At 48.2% G+C, this 12,291-nt stretch overlaps 1 protein-coding gene across 2 annotated transcripts in view; it reads left to right on the plus strand.

The window, feature by feature from the left end:
• Nucleotides 1-12,291, plus strand: part of LOC140387024 (contactin-associated protein-like 5) — a 1,394,308-nt gene that overhangs the window by 692,181 nt on the left and 689,836 nt on the right. For both annotated transcript variants that reach the window (XM_072470006.1, XM_072470014.1), the window contains exon 7: nucleotides 178-321. In XM_072470006.1, coding sequence (XP_072326107.1) covers nucleotides 178-321 — 144 coding nt within the window. The remainder of the gene's footprint in view (nucleotides 1-177; nucleotides 322-12,291) is intronic.

Consider the following 12,291-nt stretch of genomic DNA (forward strand, 5'->3'; position numbering starts at 1 on the left):
TTGCGACTCCCTTGCATGACTGGGGAACGTCAGCAAAGCTGATCAGTGCAGTTGCAATTGTTGACGCATCAGCTAACCCACTGAGGATTTTTTTAAGCTGTTGATGATAGCGTTTCAAGTCGTTCGCAAATACCTTTATCAGCATAATTTTGTGTGTGTCTTCTCTTTTATTTTCAGCTGAGTTTTGGAGGGATTCCAATTCCAAGCAAATCGGTGACATTCCTGAGGAAGAACTTTCATGGCTGCATTGAGAATCTCTATTACAACGGAGTGAATATTATTGATCTGGCCAAGAGACGCAAACCTCAGATACACATTGTGGTAAGAGCTTAGAAACCAAGGTGATTGGGGAGATAGGATTGATTTTGTTATTTTGGGTTTTGACCAAGGGTGGTACAGGCTTGGAGGGACGAAGAGTCTGTTTCTTTGCTGCATTGTCCTTTGTTCTTTGTCTTTGTTCTTTGATAGCTTGAGTGATTGAGTGCATGTAAACTAGTGAAATAACATCAACACCTGAACTGAAGTGTCGTATCGACTTGAGACATTAACTCTGGCCCAGCTACTGGAAATTCCCACCCGAGGTCAATGGACCTTTAGTCCGCGCCCTGCCCGTGGCGATCTTGCGGGGGGCGAGGCGGAAGAATCCAGCCCCCTGTTTCTCTCTCCACAGATGCTTCCAGATCTGCTGAGTTTATCCAGCATTTTCTGTTTATAATTCAGATCCCCAGCATCCACAGTACTTTGCTTATATTGTAGTAATGAAGCTTGTTTAATTAACTATTTTCTTTTAAAAAGTGCTCGGTTGTTTAACACAAGTTTGTCCATTTACAACTCACAGTGGCGGTGGGGTGGTGGTGTGTTGCAGTTTAGCCAGGGACTCCAAGTTGCTTCGGCAACGTGTAAGTTGTAGCCTGGAGCTGGGGATATGGGTTGGTGAGGCTGTAACTTTCTTGGCATCACATGGCTGACTAGGAATCTTTCCTGTGCTTACTGCCAGCCATCGGTGTGTGTTGGAAGGATTTGCAGGCTGATATTGAAACTTTTTGGCCAGGTTGTGAACTCGCCTCTCTTGACCATCGAATCTTGGGGTGGGACCTGAACCCAGAACGTCTGGTTCAGATGCCAGAGCGCTACCTGCTCTGCTGACAAGATCTCCCACGGTAACCTTGTGCCTCACCTACCCCTCTCTTCTTGACGTGTGCCTGCTGTGCTTCTTCAATCCATTTATGTTGTTGGCTTTCAAACCCTTCCTGATGACTTATTCTACAGGTGATTTTCTCTCTCTGCCCGGAAGAACATCAAAACACAAATTTTTACCCCATTAGCCGGCTGCGGGAACGGAGAATCTCGCTGAAGGTGGGGGCGTGCCGTGCCGGAAAATGGGGCTGGCAGGACAGAGAATCCCGTCTCATGTCTTTTAGACCCCAGCACATTCTATAGAGCCTCACAGTCAATCACATTCTTCCGAAATGCAGTCATTTAGACTGTGAGAGGAAACCGGAGCACTCGGAGGAAACCCACGCGGACAGGGAGAGAAAGTGCAAACTCCACATGGTCACTCAAGGTCAGAATCGAACCAGGGTCCTTGGCGCTATAAGGCAGCACTGTGCCATCGTGCTGCACTACATATATATTGTGCACAGACGGTATTTGTGCATCTTCCCTTCCTTTTCTCTTTTACCTTCAGTCTCTCAGACACACATCCTCCCTCTCTCTCTCTGTTTCTATGTGCACACATTCAGCATAGTGCGACAGTGCTCACCGTGTCATCCGTTAGTGCTGACCCTTGACATTATGCGCTAACTCCTGTCTTCGGCCTCCATTAGTGAGCTGTAGCTGCATAGTCTGATTGGGGGGGTGTAGGAAGGGGTACAAAGAACAAAGAACAAAGAAATGTACAGCACAGGAACAGGCCCTTCAGCCCTCCAAGCCCGTGCCGACCATGCTGCCCGACTAAACTACAATCTTCTACACTTCCTGGGTCCGTATCCTTCTATTTCCATCCTATTCATATATTTGTCAAGATGCCCCTTAAAGGTCCCTATCGTCCCTTCTTCCACTACCTCCTCCGGTAGCGAGTTCCAGGCACCCACTGCCCTCTGCGTAAAAAACTTGCCTCGTACATCTATTCCAAACGTTGCCCCTCTCACCTTAAACCTATGCCCCCTAGTAATTGACCCCTCTAACCTGGGGAAAAGCCTCTGACTATCCACTCTGTCTATGCCCTTCATAATTTTATATACCTCTATCAGGTCTCCCCTCAACCTCCTTCGTTCCAGTGAGAACAAACCGAGTTTATTCAATCGCTCCTCATAGCTAATGCCCTCCATACCAGGCAACATTCTGGTAAATCTCTTCTGCACCCTCTCTAAAGCCTCCACATCCTTCTGGTAGTGTGGCGACCAGAATTGAACACTATACTCCAAGTGTGGCCTAACTAAGGTTCTATACAGCTGCAACATGACTTGCCAATTCTTATACTCAATGCCCCGGCCAATGAAGGCAAGCATGCCGTATGCCTTCTTGACTACCTTCTCCACCTGTGTTGCCCCTTTCAATGACCTGTGGACCTGTACTCCTAGATCTCTTTGACTTTCAATACTCTTGAGGGTTCTACCATTCACTGTATATTCCCTACCTGCATTAGACCTTCCAAAATGCATTACCTCACATTTGTCCGGATTAAACTCCATCTGCCATCTCTCCACCCGAGTCTCCAGACAATCTAAATCCTGCTGTATCCTCCGACAGTCCTCATCGCTATCCGCAATTCCACCAATCTTTGTGTCGTCTGCAAACTTACTAATCAGACCAGTTACATTTTCCTCCAAATCATTTATATATACTACAAAGAGCAAAGGTCCCAGCACTGATCCCTGTGGAACACCACTGGTCACAGCCCTCCAATTAGAAAAGCATCCCTCCATTGCTACTCTCTGCCTTCTATGGCCTAGCCAGTTCTGTATCCACCTTGCCAGCTCACCCCTGATCCCGTGTGACTTCACCTTTTGTACTAGTCTACCATGAGGGACCTTGTCAAAGGCCTTACTGAAGTCCATATAGACAACATCTACTGCCCTACCTGCATCAATCATCTTAGTGACCTCCTCGAAAAACTCTATCAAGTTAGTGAGACACGACCTCCCCTTCACAAAACCGTGCTGCCTCTCACTAACACGTCCATTTGCTTCCAAATGGGAGTAGATCCTGTCTCGAAGAATTCTCTCCAGTAATTTCCCTACCACTGAAGTAAGGCACAACGACCTGTAGTTCCCGGGATTATCCTTGCTACCCTTCTTAAACAAAGGAACAACATTGTCCAGTCTTTCCGTATTTATCTTTCTTCCTCACAGGAACATGCCGGTCCTGTATTCCTTTCAACTTTCACATGTCAGATGTTGATTTGCCCTCAAACATCCGCCCCCAATCTATGTTCTTCAGTTCCCGCCTAATATTGTTATAATTAGCCTTCCCCCAATTTAGCACATTCATCCTCGGACCACTCTTATCCTTGTCCACCAGTACTTTAAAACTTACTGAATTGTGGTCACTGTTACCGAAATGCTCCCCTACTGAAACATCTACCACCTGGCCGGGCTCATTCCCCAATACCAGGTCCAATACCGCCCCTTCCCTAGTTGGACTGTCTACATATTGTTTTAAGAAGCCCTCCTGGATGCTCCTTACAAACTCCGCCCCGTCTAAGCCCCTGGCACTAAGTGAGTCCCAGTCAATATTGGGGAAGTTGAAGTCTCCCATCACCACAACCCTGTTGTTTTTACTCTTTTCCAAAATCTGTCTACCTATCTGCTCCTCTATCTCCCGCTGGCTGTTGGGAGGCCTGTAGTATACCCCCAACATTGTGACTGCACCCTTCTTATTCCTGATCTCTACCCATATAGCCTCACTGCCCTCTGAAGTGTCCTCTCGCAGTACAGCTGTGATATTCTCCCGAACAAGTAGCGCAACTCCACCTCCCCTTTTACATCCCCCTCTATCCCGCCTGAAACATCTAAATCCTGGAACGTTTAGCTGCCAATCCTGCCCTTCCCTCAACCGGGTCTCTGTAATGGCCACAACATCATAGTTCCAAGTACTAATCCAAGCTCTAAGTTCATCTGCCTTACCCGTAATGCTCCTTGCATTAAAACATATGCACTTCAGGCCACCAGACCCGCTGTGTTCAGCAACTTCTCCCCGTCTGCTCTGCCTCAGAGCCACACTGTCCCTATTCCCTAGTTCTCCCTCAATGCTCTCACCTTCTGACCTATTGCTCCCGTGCCCACCCCCGTAGTGTGGCACGGAGAGAACCCTCCAGAAATCCTACCATCTCTTCCTCTATTGCCAGTGCAGAAAATCTGAACTCTAGGGTTGAAGAGGCTGGAACATTGGCAGGAGTAGTTACAATGGGAAGCCTGGTGGACAACACTTGCTGGAAGGCAAGCTCATACCTTGCTCTGCTGAAGGGGACAGATGGACAGACTTTCAAGGATGATCTACTGAATGGAACTTTTGCTTTCCAGCATTAACAGTTGCGTTACTTGGGATGCCTACCATGGAGTGTTCACATCACATTGTAGAATTTGGAGCAGTTTCCTGTGTGCCAGTTGAGTCGTCTGCAGCAATTTTCAGGGGCTGAAGGCAAGACCGGGGGGAGGGGGGGGTGCTGTTGGTGTGCCCATCATTCAGACCCTGCAGCATTATGCCACCCAACACAAGCAGGCTGGGCTCAAGTTTGGGAGAGTACAGTTCAGGCTAAGTTGAGTATTCATGAAGAATGGATAGGAGGTTGGGTTTGGGAAAAGTATCTTCTCCAGCAGTTATATGATTTTCCATTTAAAATAGAAATGTACTTAAAATTGGACAATATATCGATAAAGTAAATTTAATGTTTCACTTGTACCGAAAGACGTCTATGAAGATGGAATGGAGAAGCTCTCCTTGAGTTTGTGAGCATTATTAGTGCAGCATGGAACAGGTGGTAAACAATCTTTTCTCGAGGTCATGGTGGAGTTGGTCATTAGTAAAACATTAATATGAGCCATGATTTGTCTGCTGAAGATCTCAGGCAGCTGGCAAAAAAAAAGACAAGAGTGAACGCTAATGATGGCCCATTATTCACCTTAATAATTGTTTCAGTGAACTGCAGAAGGTCTTCTTTCATTAGTTCAGCCCTGCTTTATCCAGCATTCTCTCCGTGTTCCATTAATTATTCACCTTCATTACCAGGAGGATCAGAAGCATTTGGATGGACAATTTATCAGATCTCCCTTATGCATTCGCTCTTTGGGCCCACTTTACAGGTGTGATACAACAGAGATCTAAAGTACTTTTAAAACAAAACCATGTTTATTTATGAATCCAGTTAACACTTTATAAACACACAGTAAACATCTTTACAACGATCAACACCAATAATCCCCACAGACACAATATTCTATAAGTAACCCTTCAAAGAGAAGGAATTGGTGGGTGTTGAGTCTAGAGAAGGTTGGGTAGATCGGCTGGGTCACATTGAGATCCAAAAAGACGAGGTGTTGGGAGTCTTGAAAAATTTTAAGGTAGTTAAGTCCCCAGGGCCTGATGCGATCTACCCCAGAATACTGAAGGAAGCTAGAGAGGAAATTGCTGAGGCCTTGACAGAAAACTTTGAATCCTCACTGTCTTCAGGTGATGTCCCGGAGGACTGGAGACTGGACAATGTTGTTCCTTTGTTTAAGAAGGGTAGCAAGGATAATCCAGGGAACTACAGGCCGGTGAGCCTTACGTCAGTGGTAGGGAAATTACTGGAGAGAATTCTTCGTCACAGGATCTACTCCCATTTGGAAGCAAATGGACGTATTAGCGAGAGGCAGCACAGTTTTGTGAAGGGGAGGTTGTGTCTCACTAACTTGATAGAGCTTTTCGAGGAGGTCACAAAGATGATTAATGCAGGTAGGCAGTGGATGTTGTCTATATGGACTTCAGTAATGCCTTTGACGAGGTCCCTCATGGCAGACTGGTACAAAAGGTGAAGTCACACGGGATCAGGGGTGAGCTGGCAAGATGGATACAGAAGTGGCTAGGTCATAGAAGGCAGAGATCAGCAATGGGAGGGTGCTTTTCTGATTGGAGGGCTGTGACTAGTGGTGTTCCGCAGGGATCAGTGCTGGGACCTTTGCTGTTCGTAGTATATATAAATGATTTGGTGTAAAATGTAACTGGTCTGATTAGTAAGTTTGCAGTCCACACAAACGTTGGTGGAATTGTGGATAGCGATGAGGACTGTCAGAGGATACAGCAGGATTTAGATTGTTTGGAGACTTGGGCGGAGAGATGGCAGATGGAGTTTAATCCGGACAAATGTGAGTTAATGCATTTTGGAAGGCTTAATGCAGGTAGGGAATATACAGTGAATGGTAGAACCCTCACGAGTATTGGCAGTCAAAGAGATCTAGCTGTACAGGTCCGCAGGTCACTGAAAGGGGCAACACAGGTGGAGAAGGTAGTCAAGAAGGCATACTTCTTGTCTTCATTGGCCGGGGCATTGAGTACAAAAATTGGCAAGTCATGTTGCAGCTGTACAGAACCTTAGTTCGGCCACACTTGGAGTATAGTGTTCAATTCTGGTCGCCACACTACCAGAAGGATGTGGAAGCTTTAGAGAGGGTGCAGAAGAGATTTGCCAGGATGTTGCCTGGTATGGAGGTCATTAGCTATGAGGTGAGGTTGAATAAACTCGGTTTGTTCTCACAGGAACGACGGACCCCGGAAGTGCAGAAGATTTTAGTTTAGACGGGCAGCATGGTTGGCACAGACTTGGAATGCCAAAGGGCCTGTTCCTGTGCTGTACTTTTCCTTGTTCTTAGTTCTTTGGTTAACTGTTATCTAATTCCTAATGGTAAGATTCTTGGTAGTGTGGATGAGCAGAGAGATCTCGGTGTCCATGTACATAGATCCCTGAAAGTTGCCACCCAGGTTGAGAGGGTTGTTAAGAAGGCGTACGGTGTGTTAGCTTTTATTGGTAGAGGCATTGAGTTTCGGAGCCATGAGGTCATGTTGCAGCTGTACAAAACTCTGGTGCGGCCGCATTTGGAGTATTGCGTGCAGTTCTGGTCGCCACATTATAGGAAGGATGTGGAAGCATTGGAAAGGGTGCAGAGGAGATTTACCAGGATGTTGCCTGATATGGAGGGAAGATCTTATGAGGAAAGGCTGAGGGGCTTAAGGCTATTTTCGTTAGAGAGAAGAAGGTTAAGAGGTGACTTAATTGAGGCATACAAGATGATCAGAGGATTAGATAGGGTGGACAGTGAGAGCCTTTTTCCTCGGATGGTGATGGCTAGCACAAGGGGACATTGCTTTAAATTGAGGGGAGATAGATATAGGACAGATGTCAGAGGTAGGTTCTTTTCTCAGAGAGTACTAAGGGCATGGAATGCAACAGTAGTGGACTCGCCAACACGAAGGGCATTCAAATGGTCATTGGATAGACATATGGACGATAAGGGAATAGTGTAGATTGGCTTTAGATTGGTTTCACAGGTCGGCGCAACATCGGGGGCCGAAGGGCCTGTACTGCGCTGTAATATTCTATGTTCTAATCCCCCCTTATTTAACTTGCGCCGCCCTCTACACACACACACAAGACAGACAAACACAGTATGGGAAAGAGACGTGTAAAAAAAGAGAATAATATGAAACTTGAAAGAATAAAAGTCTCTGGGCTGGAATATCCGCAGCCCCACGCCGAAATCGCGTTTGGCGCGGGGGCGGAGAATCAAATTTCACAGCAAAATCGGACCCGGCGCGGTTCTGCTGATTCTCCGGGACCTGAGAACAGCATGTTCGTGGAGCACTCCAAGCGGCTGGGAGCCCATTGCCAGAGGCCCGCCCAGCGATCTTCTGCTCCCGACCGGCCGAGTTCCCGTCGACGTGGTTCTAACCACGTATCGCCGCTCGGAAAGCTCGCTTGGCGGCTGCGTGCTCAGTCCGAGGCCGTTCTGTTGGGGGCGGGGCGTTCGGACATGATGGGGGGGGGAGGCCTTGTAGGTGGCCGGGGGAGAGATCGGGGCGGTTGGATCTTCGGGCGCACGGCCGATCAACGGATTCTTCAATTGCCTCCACGGTCCGAGACTCTCACAGGGCTGTACTGGAGGGGCCCACCAAAGCGGTCCAGGCACCTGTACCCTGCCTTCAGCACACCGATGCACCACTCGATGACGCCCTTGATCGCTGCTTGGTTGTCATTTTTGGGCTTGCTGTGTAGTTCCGAGGCTTCCAGATATGCATCATCAGCCACAACTGCAGCGGATAACCCTTGTCACCCAAGAGCCAACCCATCACTCGGGGAAGTGCCTCGAAGGTGCCAGGCATTTGGTTTACAGGTGCAACAGGTGATTAAGAAGGCAAATGGAATTTTGTCCTTCATTGCCAGAGGGATGGAGTTTAAGACTAGGGAGGTTATGCTGCAATTGTATAGGGTGTTAGTGAGGCCACACCTGGAGTATTGTGTTCAGTTTTGGTCTCCTTACTTGAGAAAGGACGTACTGGCACTGGAGGGTGTGCAGAGGAGATTCACGAGGTTAATCCCAGAGCTGAAGGGGTTGGATTACGAGGAGAGGTTGAGTAGACTGGGACTGTACTTGTTGGAATTTAGAAGGATGAGGGGCGATCTTATAGAAACCTATAAAATTATGAAGGGAATAGATAGGATAGATGTGGGCAGGTTGTTTCCACTGGCGGGTGAAAGCAGAACTAGGGGGCATAGCCTCAAAATAAGGGGAAGTAGATTTAGGACTGAGTTTATGAGGAATTTCTTCACCCAAAGGGTTGTGAATCTATGGAATTCTTGCCCAGTGAAGCAGTAGAGGCTCCTTCATTAAATGTTTTTAAGATAAAGATAGATAGTTTTTTGAAGAATAAAGGGATTAAGGGTTATGGTGTTCGGGCCGGAAAGTGGAGCTGAGTCTACAAAAGATCAGCCATGATCTCATTGAATGGTGGAGCAGGCTCGAGGGGCCAGATGGCCTACTCCTGCTCCTAGTTCTTATGTTCTTATGTTCTTATATGGGCATCCATTACGGCGCGGGTGCACCTGTGCACAGAGATCTGAGAGATCCCAGACAGATGCCTGGAAGGACCCCATGATATAAAATATCAGTGCAACCATCATCTCGATGGCCACCGAGAGCAGGTTTCCTCCCTCATTCCCCGACAGATCCAGATGAGCCATGATCCAGCACAGATGCCACACGGTCTTTCTTCTCAGCCGCAGTCGTCAATGGCACAGCTGCTCCTCGTATGCCAGGTGCCGCCGGTTTATATGAGGCTGATCTGACACCTCCTTCCCACCTCCTCCTTGGCCTGCTTGGTGGCCGACTCTGCATCGAAACTGGCTGTGCTCTCCATGCCTCCCCTCCCGCCCACCCCCACCCCACGTGTATCCTGAAGTGGGGCAGCACCTCGGATGGGTGCACTGAGGGGTGTCAACACCTGTTGGGCCACTGACTATGCTGGTGGGTTGGCTGTTATCTGGATTTTCCTGCGGGGGCGGGGGGGGGGGGGTACACCCATCTGGCCAGTGGTGCTCCACACATTTCTGGGGCATGGTGGACAGTCAGTGTGGTGCACAGCCGGCTGGCTGCCTTGCAGACTGCAGAAATGGGGCCTGCAATTGGTCATCCCGGTCTCAGGGAGACATCTCCAACCCATGGCCCATCTCCTGGTTGTCCCCCGACCCTGACAGACGCTCCCCACCCCCCACCCCCATGCCAGCGGCACCACTGACACCCCAAGTTTGCACGTTTAGAAAATGTCTTACCTCTTCTCACTCCCTCTGCAGCCACGGCGCCCGGTCCCAGTTTTTAAATACCACAAGTGAACCACGCCGGTGTCACTCCACCTGGTGGAGGTGGAGCATCGCGGGAGGCCAGGTCTACAGGGCGCCCGGCACCGACCTCGAATTCCGGCTGGCACCTGATTCGCTGCTCGATTACGATTCACGATTCTGGAGTCGCCGGGCGAAGTGTCCTGCTGTCTTCTTTTGGAAAAAGAGAGAATGAGAATCTCACAGCTTCTTCTCTCAGTGTCCAGAGCCTTCTCTCCACTTCCTGGCTCCTCTGAAAACATCCCCCCTAGCAGGACCCAATCACTGTCTGTCACCGGGCAGAATGCGGTGTTGGGCCAATCCATTGGCCATCAGCCAACCGATCGAAGCAAATCCCTCCGATCTCTCAGGTACCAGAAAGTCTGAGTTCTTCTGTTCAACATCTAAATCTTCATAGCGCAGTGTAATATTTTTCATCTTTTGAGCTCCTCACTTCCTCTACTCGAGTTATAGGTACATGTCCGTTAAATATCCATGGATCAAAAATAATAACAACAAAATAAAAGAAATGGGAAATAAAGGAATGAATAGAAATGGTCCTTGCAATAGACAAATACAAGATGGGACAAAGCACCCTAACTTCGCTATAGCTGGGTCAAAATCCTGGAACTCCTAAATGGCACTGTGGATGTCCCTACACCACAAGGACTGCAGCGGTTCAACAAGATGGCTCATCGTTACATTCTGAAGGACAATTAGGGATCGGAAACAATTGCTGGCCTTGCCAGTAACGCGCATATCCCATAATCAGATAAAAAGCAATAGGCAGAAAAGCAGGAAGCAAGTGAAAATAACTTGGAGCTGAAGGGAAGAAGAATAAAAGGATATGGGAACATGTCAGCCATATTGGACTTGATAGTACTGCTCATGGGAAGGCAAGCACCAAAACTGCCTGAATGGCCTGTTTTCCTTTTTGTAACGTAATTCTATGAGCGTGCGCAAACTTTAAGAACAGTGGAAACAAGGCTTGGTTCAAGAAATTCCTGCAGGTGTAAAAAGAGTAGCTGGACAGAAGGAAATAGAAGGAATGTTCGAGAGCGTAATCATTGACAGCTCTGTCACCAACAGTGAAGCGGCCATAAAGGCAGCATGGTAGCACAGTGGTTAGCACAGTTGCTTCACAACTCCAGGGTCCCAGGTTCGATTCCCAGCTTGGGTCACTGTCTGTATGGAGTTTGCACGTTCTCCCTGTGGCTGCGTGGGTTTCCTCCGGGTGCTCCGGTTTCCTCCCACAGTCCAAAGATGTGCAGGTTAGGTGGAATGGCCATGCTAAATTGCCCTTAGTCTCCAAAAAGGTTAGATAGGGTCACTGGGTTACGGGGATGGAGTGGGCTTAAGTGGGGTGTTCTTTCCAAGGGCGAGTGCAGACTTGATGGGCCAAATGGCCTCCTTCTGCACTGTGAATTCTATGATTCGAAAATAAGGCAAAGTGCAGCAGGCTAAGCGCTGAAGAGATGCAAGTACAGAGGTTAAGTGAAGAGGTTTACAAGGCAAGGATTTTGAAATCAAATGTTCCTGGGGAATAAGGATCCAATAGAGATCAGTCAGGGTTGGGGATAGAAGGATTCAGATTTTTGGATAACTGGGGCTCTTTCTGGGGAAGGTGGGACCTCTACAGACAGGATGGTCTACATCTGAACCTGAGGGGCACAAATATCCTGGGGGGGGAGATTTGTTAGTGCTCTTTGGGGGGGTGTAAACTAATGCAGCAGGGGCATGGGAACCTGGATTGTAGTTTTAGGGTAAGTGAGAATGAGAGTATAGAGGTCAGGAGCACAGATTTGACGTCGCAGGAGGGGGCCAGTGTTCAGGTAGGTGGTTTGAAGTGTGTCTACTTCAATGCCAGGAGTATACGAAACAAGGTAGGGGAACTGGCAGCATGGGTTGGTACCTGGGACTTCGATGTTGTGGCCATTTCGGAGACATGGATAGAGCAGGGACAGGAATGGATGTTGCAGGTTCCGGGGTTTAGATGTTTTATTAAGCTCAGAGAAGGAGGCAAAAGAGGGGGAGGTGTGGCGCTGCTAGTCAAGAGCAGTATTACGGTGGCGGAGAGGATGCTAGATGGGGACTCTTCTTCCGAGGTAGTATGGGCTGAAGTTAGAAACAGGAAAGGAGAGGTCACCCTGTTGGGAGTTTTTTATAGGCCTCCTAATAGTTCTAGGGATGTAGAGGAAAGGATGGCGAAGATGATTCTGGATATGAGCGAAAGTAACAGGGTAGTTTTTATGGGAGACTTTAACTTTCCAAATATTGACTGGAAAAGATATAGTTCGAGTACACTAGATGGGTCGTTTTTTGTATAGTGTGTGCAGGAGGGTTTCCTGAAACAATATGTTGACAGGCCAACAAGAGGCGAGGCCACGTTGGATTTGGTTTTGGGTAATGAACCAGGCCAGGTGTTGGTTTTGGAGGTAGGAGAG

Source organism: Scyliorhinus torazame, chromosome 2, assembly GCF_047496885.1.
Source record: "Scyliorhinus torazame isolate Kashiwa2021f chromosome 2, sScyTor2.1, whole genome shotgun sequence".
Classification (NCBI taxonomy): domain Eukaryota; kingdom Metazoa; phylum Chordata; class Chondrichthyes; order Carcharhiniformes; family Scyliorhinidae; genus Scyliorhinus; species Scyliorhinus torazame.